General features: G+C 33.3%; 1 protein-coding gene and 1 long non-coding RNA gene across 4 annotated transcripts; one reads left to right on the top strand and one right to left on the bottom strand.

Annotated features, from left to right (window-relative positions):
* Nucleotides 1–12,054: 12,054 nt before the first annotated feature.
* On the top strand, nt 12,055–14,608 carry LOC117912820. The gene is made up of 2 exons (XR_004651044.1): nt 12,055–12,186; nt 12,661–14,608. It is a non-coding gene; the product is annotated as an uncharacterized LOC117912820 (long non-coding RNA).
* Nucleotides 14,609–14,690: 82 nt separating this feature from the next.
* LOC117912805 (PHD finger protein MALE STERILITY 1) lies at nt 14,691–17,792 on the bottom strand. Of its 3 annotated transcripts, XM_034827538.1 has the most exons (4): nt 17,498–17,733; nt 17,117–17,396; nt 16,304–16,540; nt 14,691–16,165 (listed from the first exon to the last, which is right to left on the bottom strand). In XM_034827538.1, exons 1-4 carry the CDS (start codon nt 17,631–17,633, stop codon nt 15,178–15,180), a joined length of 1,641 nt encoding a protein of 546 aa, XP_034683429.1. In that variant the 5' UTR covers nt 17,634–17,733; the 3' UTR covers nt 14,691–15,177. The 3 variants fall into 3 exon arrangements, with proteins under 3 accessions (XP_034683429.1, XP_034683419.1, XP_034683437.1); XM_034827528.1 differs by having other exon boundaries at nt 14,691–16,540; nt 17,498–17,792; XM_034827546.1 differs by having other exon boundaries at nt 14,691–16,540; nt 17,117–17,401; nt 17,498–17,586.
* Between the last annotated feature and the right edge of the window lie 999 nt (nt 17,793–18,791).

Here is an 18,791-nt window from a genome sequence, read left to right as displayed (position 1 = left end):
TCATAATTGCAAAAGAGGGAGGAATACAGAAAGGAAGAGATGGATACAAAGGTTTTGGATAGTCAAGTGGTCAAGTCAAAAGGAAGAGTGTGGGAGTGCCTCAATAATTTCATAATGTGATAGAAAGAGAGAGGGGGAGTAAGAGGCACTGTTAATGGACTGATACCTGAAGCCCTTGTCTGGTGTAATTTTGTTGGCATTCCGAAGGACTGAAGCCAAAGTTGGGAATCTATACAGTCATTGCAACCAAAAAAATACAACGAGAAACAGTAGAATCCCAGAGGTGAGATATGCTATATATCCATCTCCGCTTCCCACACGACCCCATCGCTTTCCTTTAAACTCCCCCCATCTTATTGAAGGTGGTGGCCTGGTGGGATTTGTTTGTTTTGGATTGTTTTTCTCTTAATTGGAATTTTCGTTTTTTGCTTTCTTGGGAATTTTGAGAGGGACTGACATGTCGTTCTGATGGGTACCATCCGTGTCTCTGTAAACCCAACGTGACTTGCGTAGCTCGTATCCAAAAATAAAATAAAAAATGCAATTCCGCTTCCTCTCAATTCCAAGAAGGATTCAGGATGTCTGAGAGAGCACGTCATTTCCAATCCTAGAATTAAGCATTTCGCTTTATACTGCCTTTCTTTTTATTTATTTATTATTATTATTATTTTCTGCCGAATTGATTTATACATTTAGGTTTTGAAGTTTGCTAGGATTATAGGGAAAATTGGTGGCTGTGGTAGTGCCATATCTCGAAGCTGTCTCAACTCAAGGACAGGCCCCAGACACAGCCCAGGATCTTCGGCTACGAAATCTCAGTTAAGATCAAGTGGGTCACAACATCTCACGTGGTGATATAGTTTTGAGTGTGACCTTTGTCCATGAGAATTATTTTAGCCATTCCATTATTACTAGTCTTTCTTTGGATAAGGATGAATTTTGATTTATCAACGGCTATCAACATAGTTGAAAGCCGATTCCAAATTTTCTTTCTCCCTCTCTTCATATTTTGTCAACACCATGATCCCCATTTTCACAAAATCTGCCTTTCAATTCATTAGTGTCCTGGTTTTGGCTGAACGCTACTACCACCGTAACCAGCTCAGCTCAATACAAAAACCAGCCAGCGGCCGACTACTTTGAGGACCTGGAAATAGGAGACAGTCTTATCAAGTAATTATTAGTGCGTGTTTTCAAATTTAAGTCGGCAAGTTTTGGTTCGTAGATTTATTTGTTTGTTTCCCATTGGCATTGGTTTTTGGTATTATTCCAAGTAATTTTTAAGTGGCGGTCGTATTTTGTAATTTTTCCTAGTACTAATTTTTTTAAGGATTGTCTGTTTCCATTGTGAAATTCCACTTACAGAAAGGGTGTCATGGTACTAATAAACAAATTCTGGCCAAGTTTTTACTTCATCAATAAGAAAATTTCTATTTCCTAGTGAAATTATGGAGCTCCTCCACCAGATTCTAGGATTTGGGACATTGGTTTCAGTGCAAAAAGATGATGGTATATGAAAGTGTTGTGACAAAATTCTCCTCTCATGGCTAAGCTGAGAGTATTACAAAGGATTTGTAACATTTGTAACATTTGTAACATTTGCCCGCTGAGTCTTGCTACCATCGCTCCGGAATTCTAACAATCTTGTAAAGTGACCAAAGACCGACCATATGTGGCGAGGTGATCACACCAAAGATGTCTCATTTCACAAATCAGGCCAGGGTTGCATTGGATGCTGGAACAATATCCTTTGCATTCACCTTCTGTTGTGCTTCACATCAACTTCCACGGGATGTGTTATGCCAACAGGAAGCTTCAATACTAACATATTAGTTTAAGAATACAAAGGTAAATGATTCATACAAAGATATATGAAGTTTTAACGTGGTTCAACCAATCATGTCTATATCCATGAATAAAAGAGAATTATTTCAATATACCATAAAAAATATTACAAATATTAGAACTAGATACAACTATTGTGTTTCTATTCAAGTTCATCCCCATTTCATAACTTTTTCCCCTTATAACCTATAATATTTAGAAAGATATTCTTATCAACTTTCTTTATTCTATAAAGAAATCTAATATTACAATAATATATCAACTTAGAAAATATTTTATATAATAATATTTATAAAAAAGAATTTGTATTAATTAAGAATTTGAAACATTTTCCAACAAGATGAACCCATTGATTAGTTGCATTAATTCTAAAAAGATCTTATAGTTGGATAAGACAATTTCTTTGCCCCATCGCTAATTTGCACTAATTCTTAGATCTCTATATGTATAAGCTGACATAGCAAGGACGATATTAGGTGGATGTCTTTTCTATGATTTCCTTCCCAATAATTGATGAATCACCATAATGTATTGATTAGACTCCTTGTTATAATAACGGCTCAATTCTTTTCAAGGATTGTATACTATTCAAAGGTGATTCATTAATTTCAAGAAAGGAAATAGGAATCCATAGATAAGGATCTCTCCATTGATGACATGTGATTGACCTATCGTCCTACTCCTGAAGATAGAAGAAAGTTTTGCATTTGACAACGAAATGATATAATTTGAGAGGTTGACTAAGGTGTTTTGTGTGTCCTTAATTCTTGTCTTCCTTATTTATAATAACCTAACTATCCTTATCCTATCAACTATTTAGCTCTTAAGTTGATCTTCTAGGTCAAATTATGGCTCTCATTCATTTGTCCATACTGTTCATTGCATTTCATTCCTTTAAATTATGAGTTTCACCGTAACAAATATCAATTTTTGCTACAAAAGTATTCATTATATATAAACTATAATTGGTCACTATTAGTTTGTTGTGATGAAAATTTTTTGCCACAAAATTCGTAGACAAAAGTTTGTTATTAAAAGTCATGATTTGTGAAGTTTTTGTTTTGCTACGAAAAATTAAATATTAGTGAGGAAATTAAAATTGTCATTGAATAATCACTTTTTTATGATGTAAAAATAGTCATTGAAAATAACAAAATTTTGTTACTAGATCTTACCATTTCATCACTAAAAGTGACAAAATTGTATAGTTTAATTCTTTTTTTACTTGGGTGCAATGGCTACATAATTCTAGTTTCATTCCTTGTTAGTTTCACCATGGCAAGTCATGTAATAGTCCTTATTTTTTTTTAATTAAAGTATTAAAATGTGTAGAATTATTAAACACACTATATTAGTATACTAAATTATAAGAGTTGGAAGTAGAGATTTTTGTATACAAGGTTTAGCTAAATTTGAGAATTTATGACTTGATCAATAATCTAATCAATAAAATGATTAGCCAATAATAGGAAAATGATAATTAATGCTTTATCATTAATGGTGATCTATGAGGATAGTTGTGGAGGTTTGAAGTTAGTTGAATTTGATGGAGAATTGTTGAGTTTCTTAGAGAAGAATTAATGTTCTTGGAAATTGAAAAAAAAATTAGTAGTTGAAATTCTTGGATGAATGAGGATATAATTAGTCATGAATTTAGTTCAATAAACCAACTCTAAAGTAGCTAAAAAATGAACCAAGTGTAGTGGAATTTTTTCTACAAAATAATTGCTAACATCAACAGCTAGGTAAACAAATTACAACTTAGTCAATTGGTTCTTAAATTGTGTGGCTAAAAACTTATCAACTTATGGCTATCATGTGTGGTTGGAGAAGTGGCCATGTGTATACGTAAAATTGACTTGAAAATGGACTAAAATATTTGGATGAGATAACACTAAACTTTGGCATTCCAAAGGGCCAGAACCAATTTTGCAAAAGAGTATGGCCAAATTACTAAGAGAATATAAAGATGATTTGACTTGGTCTTATAAAGACATGTTTCGATAAAAAAAAATATCCCAAGCCTTTCTAACATGTTTACTTTTTGTTGTCCTATAAAACTCATCAAGACTAATAATATAAAAGATCCTATGAAAGGCCTTAGCATTGCCTCATTTCCTTTCTTATTGAGTTTATCCTATTCATATTTGGGCTTCAAGTTCTCCAGTAGATTTGCCAATTTCATCCAACTTTAATAGAGGTCCCCAACCATATTCAACAAAATTCTAAACTAGTTCAACTTGCATTTTCAAGAAAAATTTCATATGGACTTTCCAATGGAATAGTTACTTATATAAAAGTATGGTGAATTGTTTATAGATGATTCCACTTGTTGCAATTCCATAAATCAAGATTAAGAAGGATTCGAAAAAAAAATGATATTTAATTTGCTTTATTTCCGATGGAACGTTCTTATCTTAATTCCTAAAACTATCTACAGAGGGGTGAATAGATAGCCTTGATTTTTAAATCATTTTTTTTTTTTTTGCTCAATTAAAATTTTCTTTAATTAACACACAATGAACACATGGTATATGTAGGGAGGCAAAGGTTGCATGCTAGTTTTATGGACAGCTATGAGATTAATTTTCACTTTCATTGTCAGTCACAACAACCTTCTTTATTTCATATAGGAGTAGGACACGTAGGTCAACTACTATTATATCAATAGAGCATTAATATTTCAACACTTTTCCATATCAACTACTATCATATCAATAGAGTATTAATATCCCAACATTTTCCCATATTTTTTGGGTTTAAATCAATGAATTGGGAGAAGGAATAAAATCCAATTTTGATCAATTTTTAGGGAAAAAATATGAACAATATTTAGTCATTTGTTCAATAGCTTCACCCTAGGGAGAAGAGGTCGGTGCAAGTTTGGTGGTTTAGAAGTCCTGAGTCCAGACACAAAAAATAACCTAGTGCTCACAACGGGCCCAACATACATGCATAGTCACCCAAAGAAGGAATATATTGAAAGAATTTTCTTAGGCACACCACACCCTACCTAGAGGAATTACAATATGTCAAGGATGGTGACTAGTGAAATAGGTCTAGGCCAACATTATTGAACATTAAATTGCTTTGACATGCTCATAAATCAAATCAAAATATTTAGTTAGACCCAATGTTTCTCCTTATCGAAAGATAAGATATTTTTCTACAACATAATTTAAAATATTTTATTGATTTTTTTTAATATATAAGTTTAAGTGGATATATAGTTTATGCATTTAGTCTCTTTACTTAATGTTGTCTTATTAAGTATTGTAACTATTAGGATATAACCCTAGAAAGTATAACATAATGTAATAGATTTTAGTTTTATTAATAAATTTATTTATTACAATATTTCTAGTTCCTTTTATCATTCTTGTTTGCATTAATGATGTGTTGAGCATTCACACTCTTATCACTTGCATTTGTATATAAATTTAGATGTATTAGGAGTTGTATATAAGATTTAAGTCATGAGTTTTTTGAAAGATGATAAGTTGTTTACAATTAGTTCATGGATTTGAGAAATTTATCAAATGTTGTAGTATACTAAATCTTAATTAGATGTATAACTTTTTATTAATTGTAACTCTTACCAAGGTTCTTTTTATGTGGTTGAAATTACAATAGTTTTACAAATATTTTCTTCATTACTACATTTTCAAATTATTTTTTTAATTGATCGTACAATGATAAAAAAAAAAACTAGGATAAGATGGGGATTGTATGAGAAATTTTCATATACCTCTCATCCAATCGTATTTTTTTTTCTTTGGAGACTGGAATAAGAATATATTTAAATAATCTAGGTGGGTCGAGATTAGGGTGACTCATCTTGAACTTGCCCTCATTGTCTTTTCTAGTTTAAAATGTATAGTGAAATTTGTCTTTGAATAAAAGTACTAATATACAAAACCAAGGTACAAATATATGAGATTAAGTATGAACAAATAGCACTAGAACATAAAAAGAATAAGACCAGGTACAATGCAATGAGATGAAATGTAAGTAACAATAAAATCAAATTCTACATGTAGTACATTATGATTAGCCTCACTTTTTGATACATATGCATCAAAGTACAAAATAATAATACCAAGTACAAAATAATGGAATGAAAGGTATGTATGGCATTGCTTTTTGATAGGTACCAATTTGGGACAGTTATTTTTTTTCTTATTTTAAAAAAAAAGATCATTTCACATGCCTTTAATTTCTAGAATGATAAAAGTAAAATTAAAAAGCATATTTAAAAAAGGGAAAATTACCTAATAAGGTGAGTTGGGAGTAGTAATGACCTATAAAGGTTACCCATTCTAATAATTCCTAAGAATGACCAATTTTTCCTTTGACTAACATTATAAAATTAAAATATTACTTGTTAGAAAAGAAAGAAGGAAAAAAAAAAAAAATCTTTGTTCTACAATTCCAAAACAACTTCTGTTTCACTATCATTATAGTGCACTCTTTACTTAAGCATTCCCTTTGTCATCATTGTCGTGGTATCCTTAGCGTCGTTGTCGACCTCATCATTCTAATCATATGTCAAAAAATATAAAGGCACCATAATATCTCATAGGATTGAGACAATATGTCCTCCTAGATGATCCTAAGGATGTGTGTTTAAGTAAACTATGATCAAAGTAGTTTCTTAAGTTGAACTTGACATTAGCTTTTGGTGAGTTATGATATGTTAATTTATTACACTGTAAGAAGATTTGAAACTCAAAAATGGTAATATTAAGAGATTGATAGTTTTCACCTTATTAGATTATAAACATTGGTTCATGGGGAGATTATTATTTACATAAGACATTAGAGTGTAGTTGACTCTCTATAGTAGGATATTAAGTCAACTTCAAAATTGGATTATGAGGAAGCTAGTATTGTCTTATGGGTTCTAGTGGTCCCTACTTGAGCTCATATACCTTGATGACACGGTTTATGAGGGTTAAATTAGCTTTTAGATCACTTATATGCATAAGGGTATTTTAGTAATTTTTCAAGGTTGCACAAGGATTAATGAATGATATCTTTGTATTGGGCTAACTGATTAATTAGATAGTCATTTTGGATTAATTAATCAATTAGGACCCTTTTTGGACTATTTTAAGTGATTCAAGCCCAAGGTGGGCTCAAATCCCTTAAGCCTAGTAGGAACCTTATAAATACCTCTTTAGGAGTTAGGGTTTCAAGTTCTTTCACTCAATTTTCTACGTTTCAAAAAGAGCCCTAGCTTTTACCCTCCAAACTTCCACCATTTAAATACCTAGTATATGGAGAGTCATCATGCAAGAGGTCGTGAGCTTACGAGATCTTCAACAACTTCAACATTGTTTTTCATCACAAGGAAATGATTTGGGAACATCCAAATCATTAATAAGCACTCTAATATCGTTTTCTAGATCCTAGATTTATTTTTTTTTGAATACATATTTCCATGGTGCATAGGATCTAAATAAGCTTAGAGAGAATTACCTACACCTATCCTAATTCTAAGATATGGAACAGAGTAATCTAGAGCTCCCTACAATCTCACATATCAATGAACATAGTCATGTCCTTATGATAAGGTCTCAAACCATTATCCTTGACTTTACATGGTAATTTACCTTATTTTCTAAATGAACCGAAATCTCAATTCAAAGATAATGGGAAAAAAATATTATTATTATTATTATTATTATTATGAAACACTTCCTTTTTTGAATAGAGAGGTTGATGTTTTAAAAGTGTTTTGAACCTAAGCTTCCAATCTCAATGCAATAAAAAAGTTTGATTCATTTGTGATGTTAGGTTTTTGTTGGAATCCACTTGTTAGAATTGTGTATCACAATCCAACTCATAGGTTCGTTGATATCAATATGAAGGTCATTAGGAAGGAATAAAGAATAAAGCAACCTTGGCTATGCTATGGTCATTTTCTTACTTTCATGATTTCCCAAGGTATTAGAGAGAATAAAATTTCCTCACACAAGAATTATGAGATTTGGAATCATGAACATTGAACCTCAAAAAAGCTAAATAGGAAAACTTTGTTGCTTAGCCTTCAATAAGAAAAAGGGTTAGAGGATTAAAAATCATGAATACGCCCATTGCAGCTTTGATTTCATCTTCACCAAACTTTAGAATGTTGAAGAAAACTCCATACAAAGTTTTCCTCGGTAAGCAAGTAAAAAAAAGGGTTAGGGATCAAGAAGCAAAATGAATGAAAACAAACACAAAAATTTCAACTTCTTGAGTTGGTATCAGTAACTCCTACAACTAAACCCGTCAAAAGTCAAACCTCAATTCCCTCTTTGTTATTTTCAAAAATGGAAAGGAAAAATAAAATATTTTAGATTGAAAACTTATTTGAAAATTAAAGGAATTGTAGGGAATCTGAGCTTGATTGTGGGGAAAATTGAGATAAGTAGGTTGGGCTAGAAATGGAAGGATAATCGTGACTTAACACTGATTATGTGTTTTTTCCTTATTTATTTCTATATGAATAAAAAATATCCAAACCTCTTGACATTTTCACAAGAACCCCTAAGCATTACATCCTACTAAAGCCCCTGCTAATTTAAAAAAGAAGCTAATTGAATCTCCAAATTTTTTTATTTCCAAACAATTAATGCATATAAATGCATCACACAAAGAACCAATGCCTATATATTTTTTTTCAAGGTGGATTTAATAATTTTAAAATTAAATGACATTAAAACACCTTAAATCTACCCTGAAAAAAAATATTTATTTATTTTAAAAATCAATATAAGAAGGCAAACCCTAGAAATCCTATATTAAAATATGAAAGATCATAAGCATTTTGTTTTTTACCACCACGGAAATAGTGTATGTTTAAATATTTATTTTATTTTCAATATAGTTTATGGTTACTTTGTGTTCAAACAAAATAAGTTTTTGCTAGTCCTAACTTAGTGTTTTGTTTGCAATTGTTTTTTACTAGTACATATTAATTCATAAACTCACTGAAAGTTAACATTAGTGTTGTATAGTAATTTACAAAAACACTAGTTGGGCATGTTTATAAGAATGCCAATGAATATAGATAGACACCACTAAGAGTATCTATTTTCTCATAAATAGTAGGTACAATACAAATGTGTTACACTTGCAACACAATTACACTAATGGTACAACAAAATACAATAACACCTAATGCATTTCTAATTTTAAAAATTTGAGTGAAATTAGATGTCTTTAGTTATCCATCAATGGTTCTAGCATGGTCTTTGTTGTAAATAGAATTCAAAGGTTAAATTTAGTTCCAACTTAATTTAAATTTCATTGTGAGATTTTGTAAAAATAATTTCTTAAATGAAGTATAATCATGAGGTGACCTACTTCCACACATTTATGATGTGGTGATTGCGAATTGGATTTTCATATGCATCTCCAACATTATTATCATTTTCATTAACCTCATTCAAATAGTTCACTATTTTAACCAATTCTTTTATATGCTAATATAGGATAAACACCTTAAACTTGTTCTCTAATAATATATTGGGATACTTATAAGGATCAATAAGAGTATCTATAAAAAATAAATAAAGGATATGACATAAATGCACTACACTTCCAAGACAATTACATTTACAGTATAACATATTATAACACATAATGTATTCCAATTTCGAAATTTTGAATGAAATTAAATGTTCTAAGTTTTCTGTCCAATGTCTTAACATGATTTATGTCATAAATCGACCATAGAGGCCAAATTAAGTTCCAACTTAATTTAAATGTCATTGTGGGTTTTTATAAAAGTAATTTCTTAAATGAAGTACAATCATAAGGTGACTTCCTTCCACACATTTATGATGTGTTGACCGCAAATTAGATTTTCAAATGCATCTTCAACATTATTAATCATTTCAGTTAACCTTATTTAATTAGGTCACCACATTTTTAACAAATTCTTTTGTATGTTAATACAAGATAAACAACCTAAACTCGTTCTCCAATAATACACTTGTTTAGTGTGTTTATAGCAATGTCAATGAGATATTTATAAGGTTCAATAAGGGTAGTTATAAAAAATAAATAAAGGATATGACACAAATGTACTACACTTACAACACAATTATACATATGCGTTACACTTACAAAACAATTATATTGACAACACAATAAATTATAACAATACCTAATGTGTTCTAATTTTGAAATCTTGAATGAAATAAGATATTCTTAACTTTTCATCTTGCGTTCTAACATGGTCTATGTCATAAATTAACCTTAGAGGCTAAATTAAGTTCCATCTTAATTTAAATTCATGCTTAGTTGTTTTTATAAATTATATATGATTTGACAAGAATTCTGATGATAAGAATCAACAATTCTTATTTCATTGTATAATACAATTTGTTTAGTTGCATCAACTATGGATCATAGGAAGAAAACATAGATAAACCATAAGGTTTGAACTTTCTCTCAATTACTATACTTTTGTTCTGATTGTATTAATGTTCCACATTAATGTTTAATCTTATTAATTGATTTTTTTTTTATTAATTTCATCTATATGTTAGTCGGTCAAGGCATATAATTTTGTTTATTTACTAGTATAGGATGTGGAGATTAACGGTAAATGCTAAAGAAAGAAATTCTTATAACTAGTTGAAGAAGCCAATGAACAAAAAAAAGGTTGTGGAAGAAATAGAGTTTGGTGGATTGCTTCAACTATCATGTATCGAGCTAAGGCATAATCTATAAGCTAGACCTATGCTGCGAGTTGTTTCATACCATAAATAAACTCAAACACTCAAGAAACTAGTTGGACAAATAGATTCACATCTCTTACAACCAACATAGTTTTTTGTCCTTGAAGCAAAAACAACTTGATACATTGAAATTACCAGCTAATATATGAGTATTCTATGAATACAACATTATAACCCACAAATGTCACTTTCATTCAAATTTTTGGTGAATTAGGCATATCATAATGTATCATAATATTAATGTATTTATACTGTAACTATAGTACATTTGTATCACTTGTATTTTACAAAAAAAATAATGGTTGTACGAAAATCTTTTTAAAACTAATTGGCATTCAACACATCATACCGATAAAATACGTATATAAAAATGTAACAAATTCATTAATAAAAGAAATTATAATTTAATTGTTAATTGACATCCAACACATCTAGTGCATTAAGAAATTAATTTATAAAACATGAACAAAGCTGAAAAAAAAAAATCATAAATGAAAAAATTATTATATAATTCAATCATTTGTAACCACCAATTGTAACCACACCATTACAATATTACATCTTTTTATTTATAATGCCAAGCATGCAAAATATCATAGCAACAAAAAAAAAAAAAAACATATAAACAAATTGGGGGGTCAATGTGGATTTCACTTTTCAATAAGACTATAAATTGATTTTAAAAAATACACAAATAAAGTGATTTCAAACAAACACAAAATAAATGTTTCTTTTTTTTTTTTTGGGTGTGACATTTCAAGTGGTTTCAACACAAAGCTAAAGCAAAAAACCTTTTTAATGAAATCTTGATCAACTTCCACCATTGCATCCAAAACAACAAAAATCATATCAAACAATCAAACCACAAAAAAAAAAAAAAAAAAAAAAAACCGCCTTGACAACATGCTACATCAAGAATATGAATATTATTCTCAAAACCTCCTTCAATCTATTATATTTAATCCGTCGAATTCATACTATTAAAGTCAATATGTCGAATTCATACTATTAAAGTCATAAGAAATGTAGTCCTAATACAAGTTCTAAACTTTTCTTATTTTGAAAAAAAATTCTTTTACAATAATAAATATCTTCTATCAATGCTTTAAAGAAAAAAATATTTCTCTTCTACAAATTTCTTGTTGGATTTTTTCAAGAATACACACAAGAACAATAAGCTTTTTGGATGTTAATCTTATTCACTTCATGAACTAAACTGTGGTGCTTTTTTCTTTTTCTTTTTTCTTTTTTTTTTTCTCCTTTTTGGGTAGTTGAAGAAAAAGGGAAATTGTTAAGAAGATCCTTGGAGTAATTTTGTCTCCTTTTTTCTAACCCTTTATTGTAATTTTCAAAAAAGAAGAGATCCTTTTAAGTGATTATTAGTCTCAGCCCATGGTAATTTTCCCCTTTTAGGAAATATAACGACTAATGTTAAATCAGAGCGTCCGAAGCGGCGCTTTCCCGCGGAGAAAACTTCAAAAGTTCGCTCTCTCTCTACACTCTTCTCTCCTTCTCCCTTATCAGTCCGAATCAAAGAACTCGATGGCATTTCTCTAAGGGTCAATCCATTTTTCCTTGGAACATCTGCATTTGAAACTTTCTTCAGGTAAAGCATCTCCCTGTTTTAGGGTTCAGTTTTCACTAACTCCAAGAAAAGAAGTGGGATGCGATTTTGCTTCTTGGCTGTGTGTTTTGATTAGGATGTTATTAATACAGAAATGGTTTTAACGGGTTGTTGGGGTTTGGGGATTTTGGATTTGGCTTTTAAGGTTATGAATTGATTTTGTTTAGCGATTTTATGTCTGATTGTTTTGTGTGGGTAAATTGGTTCAGGTTAGTTGTGGGAATAGAAATATGAAGAGAGTGGGGCTGCTTTGTTTGGTGCAGTTTCAACATAAAGAAAATGAATTTCGAATGTTAATTGAGTAGTCTTCCAGAAAAAATAAGATATGCCTTTTTAAACTTCTGTTTCAGTTAGCGACTTTTTGGTGTTGGGGCAGGAGGGATTAATTGTTAATGACGGCTTGAAATTGTGTTCATTTCCAACACTCATCAAATACCTCCTTATTTGTGTAATCAGGATTTTGTTTTTTAGGAGGAATAATCTTATGAAGATATCAATGTAAGGAAGAAGACCGCTTACAGTGATTGACAATTTTTCACGACATTTGGCTTTGACTTCTCACAATACAGGTAAAACTAAAACCAAAAGTGCCTATGCTCTTTGTTTATGCCAGTTTCAAATTACTGATAGCATTTGAGTTGCTTATTGGAGGGGGGGCATAGTCAATTTTATTGGACTGATGAGGAAGCTTGGTCAATATATTTAATTTTCAGAGGGTTTTTTTTTGGGCAATCTCTACTTTGATCAAAAGCACTCTTTCTTGCCTTCCAATTGACCGTCCGGCAGTTTTTCCTATCCCTAGGGGGTAAGGTTGAGGCTGGTTGAAGTCGCTGCACATTACTGAAGAAGACCCAACTTGTGAGGTAGCCATTTGTTTGTTTGGATAAAAGAAAGGGAGGTTTAGTTAATTATCATAAGATTATTTGAGCTTAATTAGGCTTTACTTGGGAGATCAGAGATGATTTTGGAGATTTGCAGAGGAGTGAGGCCTTTTGTGGAGGGGAGTTATTCAAGGCAAATTTGGGAAAGAGGAAGGCAGTTGGATCTCAAAGGAAGGAAGAGAGGGGTTAGGTATGAGCCTTTGGAAGGCATCAGAAGAGGATAGGATGCTTTCAAATCTTGTACGAACATTGCTATTGGTGATGGTGCTAGGACAAAATTCTGGTTTGATACTTGGTGTGGAGTTTACCATTTGAAGGACTCTTTCCCATTTTTTGTTTGGCATTTCCCCTCATAGAGAGGTGGAGGTCACTGATTTTTGGGAAGGAGGATATAGTCATTGTTGGTTAGTTCTTTGCTATTGGAGAAATTTCTTTGACCAGGAAATGAAGTAAGTTCAGGATTTTCTTCAGCTTATCCATTCTGTTGTTTTAAGGAGTGTTTGCTTGGATTAGTTAGGAGGAAGTTAGCAAACAACAAAAAATGCTCAGTTAAATCTTTATATAGTTTATTGACTTTGAGAGAGCAGTCCTGTGAAGGAGATTTGGGTAACACTGTCATCTACCAAATCCAGTTTTTTGGCTAGGGAATTGGCTTGGGAGAAGATTTTCACTTCAGCTTAAGAAATGATGATGGCCTTTAGCTAGTTGCTGTTTTCCATGGAAGCAGGACGAGACATTGGCTAATCATATTTTCGTTCACTATGGTATAATTAGCAATTTATGGTGTCTGGTATTTCTCTGTTCGGCATTTTATGGATGCTTCCTTTGACAGTTAAGGAGTTGTTATTAGGATGGCTTGGGAGATTTGTTGGGAAGCAAAGGAAAAAATTTTGGTGGCTGGCTCCTTTATGCTTGATATTGTTTTTATGGAAAGAGTATAATAGAAAATGTTTTAAGAAAATGGAGAACATAGAGTTGATGCTGAAAACTCTTTGTCAATTATTTGTAGTCTTGGTTACTGTGATCCCTGATCATAACTCAACAACATTATTGATTTTGTTGATTTTATTAGGAGTTAATGTCTTGTTATTTTCTTGCCTTTGGCACTCTTTGTCTACATCCCATAAACTTAGGTTACGCCTGCTTTTGTTAGGTGCCTTTATTTCAACATTTCTTTGCTTTGACAAAAAAGATGATTGGAGCTTCTGTAGTGGTTGAGCTTGAAACTTTGACGCTCCGACTGCACCCTGTTCCTTGATGCTGCTCTGTTCCCCTTACTCAAGGAGCAGATGAAGCAGATATATAAAAAATTTAGTAAAAGGATCTTAGCAGCTTAATTCAAAATGCATCTTGAGGCCACTTATTTTTCTGTGTGTTTTAACCATTGCACTCATCAGTTGTCAATTAAATCCAAGGTAGAGCCTTGTGGAGGTACTGACACTAGAATTTGGATTATCCAACTCCATTATTTTTTGCTCTCTGGTACTTTGAAACAGGCATTATACAAAATATATTACATGTGATCTCTCTTGTCTCTCCACTGTCTCTTTACCTTTGAAAGAGGATCTGGGTAAAACATTAAAAGCCTGCCCCAATTGTGGGAATGGGGTGCTTTTTAGTGAGTCCTAAGATGCAACCTTTTATTCTTATGAGTTTAGAATCAATCCATGGTAGTTGGAGAATCAGACTCCTGTAGCTCAAGCAACACTCAAGACTGGGCATGAACAGGTTTGTGTTGCACAATCCAAACTGGATCCCAATGTTAATTAATATTAACTCTCCCAGCATTGTCAATGATCAAACAATCCTGCATTTTGGAATGGTATTTTGGCAGGAAAAGGAAAATGAGATGAAGAGAACTACCAGTTTTTAAGAGGCTGAATGAAAGAAAGCTTGGATTGGCTCATAGCATTGCTATGAAGAATAAAAATAAAAAGATAAAAGGTAAAAGATCAAGCATGATGCCTAAAAACTAAGAATAACAGCTTTTTCACTACTGTTTTATGGGAGGTTTCCAACACTTGACTTCCTATTGGTTCATTGTTTGAGTTAGTATCAAATATTGCAGGTAAAGCAAGGAATTGGTATATTACTATGGTAGAGAAGGAAATAGTATGATTTCTTGCTCACACTGATTGCAGAGAAATATATGTGGAATTTCTTCATTATTTGGAATCTGAGCACACCGTGTATGCTGCCAAACTTCACAAATATCACATGATATCATTCGTTCACCATCATCATCTTTAGCTCCACAAGGACAATCCACAGTGCAGTTATTATGACCACTCTCATATATCCCCTCATTGTTGATTCCAACCTTGCTGTCATTACCTTCAAAGAGAAGTTCACTGCCTGCTTCAACTAGCCCAAAAACCAAATCTGATCCCTTGGCATTCAAATTCACTATTGACTCCACACAGAAGCTTCTCAATCCCCAATAAATCTCTCTAAAGTTCCTTTCAACTTCTAGCTTGAGCTCATGGACGGTAGAATTATCTTTGAAGATGATACACTCAAATGGAAGTGCCTTTTCTGTTCCATCATCATCCTCATCATTGTTTCGTGATACAACTGTACAATAGAGCTTCAAGCCCACTTTGACTTCTGAAGGTTGCCCCCCACAATATTCTTTGATTAGATATTTGGTGTCAAGAATTACCCGTGCAGCTACAGGTATTGTACTAAATATCCCTGTGGCAACCGTCTGCTTTTGCTCTTTTAGGATGTTTTTGTACAAGTAGAACATGTCTTTCATTAGTTGAATCCTCGTGATCTTGTAGCGAGCCTTCAGTTTCGAATCATTCATGACCAAACCTTCATCACTGGGAAATACAGTGGAGATGTCTTCTAAGCAATACTCCAGAACTTTTGTCACTGGGTTTAAGCTGCGTCGAACCAAGTAATTCCCAACTATGTGGTTTCCCAGGGATTTCAGCACAAAATCCAGCAAGCCAGTGTCACCAATGTAGGCCCGAGCAGCATCACGAACCTCTTGCCTTGAGACCCACCTAAATTCAGCCCTCCTTAATGCTTCAACAATCACCCTTGCTGCCATTTCAACTCGCTTTGGAGACCATCTACAAGTAGTTTCCACTGAGATTCCTGGATTATATGAATCAAGACAAGTTTCCTTTGGAAGGCGGGATTTAAGCTCTAACATGAAATGAAAGAGATTGCCAACTGTCACCAGTGAATGATCCGATAATGTTTGATACCTTGAGAAGATGAGTGGAATGTCATGGTTAGAACTGCCAAGATGATGGATGAGTAAGCACAATGGCATGCCTTGTATAGCATCTATGGCCTTCTGGTACATTGGTTGAGTAACACCAAAGCTTCCACGCCCAAAGCCATATCCCCAGCGACCAAACCAGGGCTTACTGTAAGCTACTCCATGGAGTAGCCTCAAATCCATGCCTTTCTTCTGTGAAATGTCATATATACTCACTTTCCTACCAAATGAAACAAAATTCAATATCAAAGCTTTATTTAAATAGATCGTTTTGTTTAATCATCCTTGCTTTACATTTTCTTTTGGGACTTTTTCTTCTCTTCTCCTGCTATGTCAATGGAATCCTCTGTAAATTTGATCTTACAAGAGCACCTTTTATAGGTTGAAGATGGACTTCGGAACTTGGATGGGGCTTACAGAGAGCCTCTGCATACAAGAGATTGGATCTGAACGCCACAAAAGCCTCAGAAGCCCAATTCTTGAAATTTTTCTTAGGAAAATAGTGTTTCCAAAGAAGTGTAATTCAAAGCCCGCATTTGATTATAATTCCTCCATAGAGTTCCGATCTTTGTATACCACAGAAGCGGATTCTCCGGGCAGAATCCGCAGTTTAATGGATTAAGTTTTTTTTTTTTTTTTTTAAATAATAATAAGTTTCAAAATGGCGGCATGCATGCAAATAAAACAAAGGGACAGAATTGTGATTTCGGGTATACTTTTAAAGGACACAATTAAGGAACCTCCAGTATATAACGCATGGGAATACATGTGTACGAAGTTTAGAAGTAAGGCTGACCTTGCCCTCAGACTGGTGCACAAACGGTCCCAAAAATCCATGATGTGTCGCCCAGCCAAGTCTGAGCCCATTTCTAGCCCATTCACACACAGCAAATGGCCGAAGCCATTGGAGTGAATGACTCCATGCATCGCATGCCCCTCAACTCCCACTATGCTCCTCTCACCCTTCCTCGAATCAGGCCCTTCATAGTTGCTGTCATGGCCAAACACTGCCTCTGTTTCCCTGGAAGGCACCACAAAGTGATACTTCCTATTGCATATCATATGGTGCCCCCAGCCTGAGCTTCAATGACATGGATAAAAATGTTTTAATATTGAAGACTTGAGTTATGGTTATGGTGATGGAAGAAACTAAAACATGGGGCATTAGAAACTTTACCGACATATTTGCAGTGGTTGCAGTGACGGTGGGTGGATGCTTCAATGGGCTCTTCAACCACAAACAGCAAGATATGGGCAGGAGGGTGGCGATGAAGCTCGAGCTGAAACGACCAGCATAGCATTCCACAACTCATGTTACTCTCTAAATGCCCAAATTCAAGGAGGGCCACCACATTTTCACGGAAGGAGCCTTTGAACTCAGCGGGGTAGCCTTTTTCTCCAAAGGTCTTGAATCTAAAAACCCTGTCTCCTCTCTTCCTTTTCTTGCAGCCAGTTAGGTCCAACTGCGACATGTCTGATTCCCAAAATCAAACAACACCCAAGACCGACAAGTGAAAAAGGTGTAGTACATACATATACTTCTTGGATCACACGCTTAGTGCCTATAAAAAAAATTGGAGACGAACCCCTAAAGAGCACATCAGCTTTATCAAAATGGGAATAGAGATGGCTCACTATCTGCATGATTTCTTTCAAAAATAGACTCCCTTGCAAATCTCTCGCTGTGTCATATGCAATGACTGGCATTTTGAAGTAAATTAATGGCCTCATGCTTTGGTCATGCAGCCATTCAACCATTAAAATCCCTTCTGGTTCCGGCAAATTCTGTGGTCTGCTGGTAGAGGTTGAGCTTATCTTAAAGGAAACAGACATAAACGCAACGTTTCTTGGCCAACTACCTTTAAGAGGATCCTTTATACACCAATTCAAACCTTCCCCTCATTGATTTTTTTTTTTCTATTTTTTTTTCCTTGGCTTTTGTTTTTGTTGCAAGTGTAGAGGAAAAGTGAAAAATTACAGTAGACGTTTGAAATATTGATGAAATACTAGGCAATAAGACAAGCACATGCCCCGCAGTTAGTTGTACGGTTTTGTTTCTCTCACCAAGAATATCATAACGTCGGGAAACCAATTGTCGTAGATTGTTTTCCTTTCTTTCTCTTTTTGTCTATTGTAAATACTTTCTGTGTTTTATTGTTTGCTTACCTTCTATACAAAGAAACGTTGTCATGATTGATTCTTTCCCTTCGTCCATTGTGAGCGACCCTCAATCCATTCAGATTATTAGCCCCTTTTACTGTCAGTGACCATTTGACTTGATAATATCAATTTTCCCCTTTGGAGCCATCAAGTTCTTGCAACAATATGAGGCTATGGTTTGGAAGTGTTTCTCTGTGGAACGAACACCATCCATCCAAGGTGCTTTCATAACAGTTGATGAACAAAAAGGTAGGACCAATTCTACTTTCGTGACTCTTAGCCTCTATGAGTGAAGGAATCCTAGTTCAAAT

This window comes from Vitis riparia, chromosome 1 (assembly GCF_004353265.1).
Source record: "Vitis riparia cultivar Riparia Gloire de Montpellier isolate 1030 chromosome 1, EGFV_Vit.rip_1.0, whole genome shotgun sequence".
In the NCBI taxonomy this organism is placed as follows: Eukaryota; Viridiplantae; Streptophyta; class Magnoliopsida; order Vitales; family Vitaceae; genus Vitis; species Vitis riparia.
The sequence above is the reverse complement of the archived record's forward strand: the minus strand, read 5'-3'. Positions and strand labels throughout refer to the sequence as shown.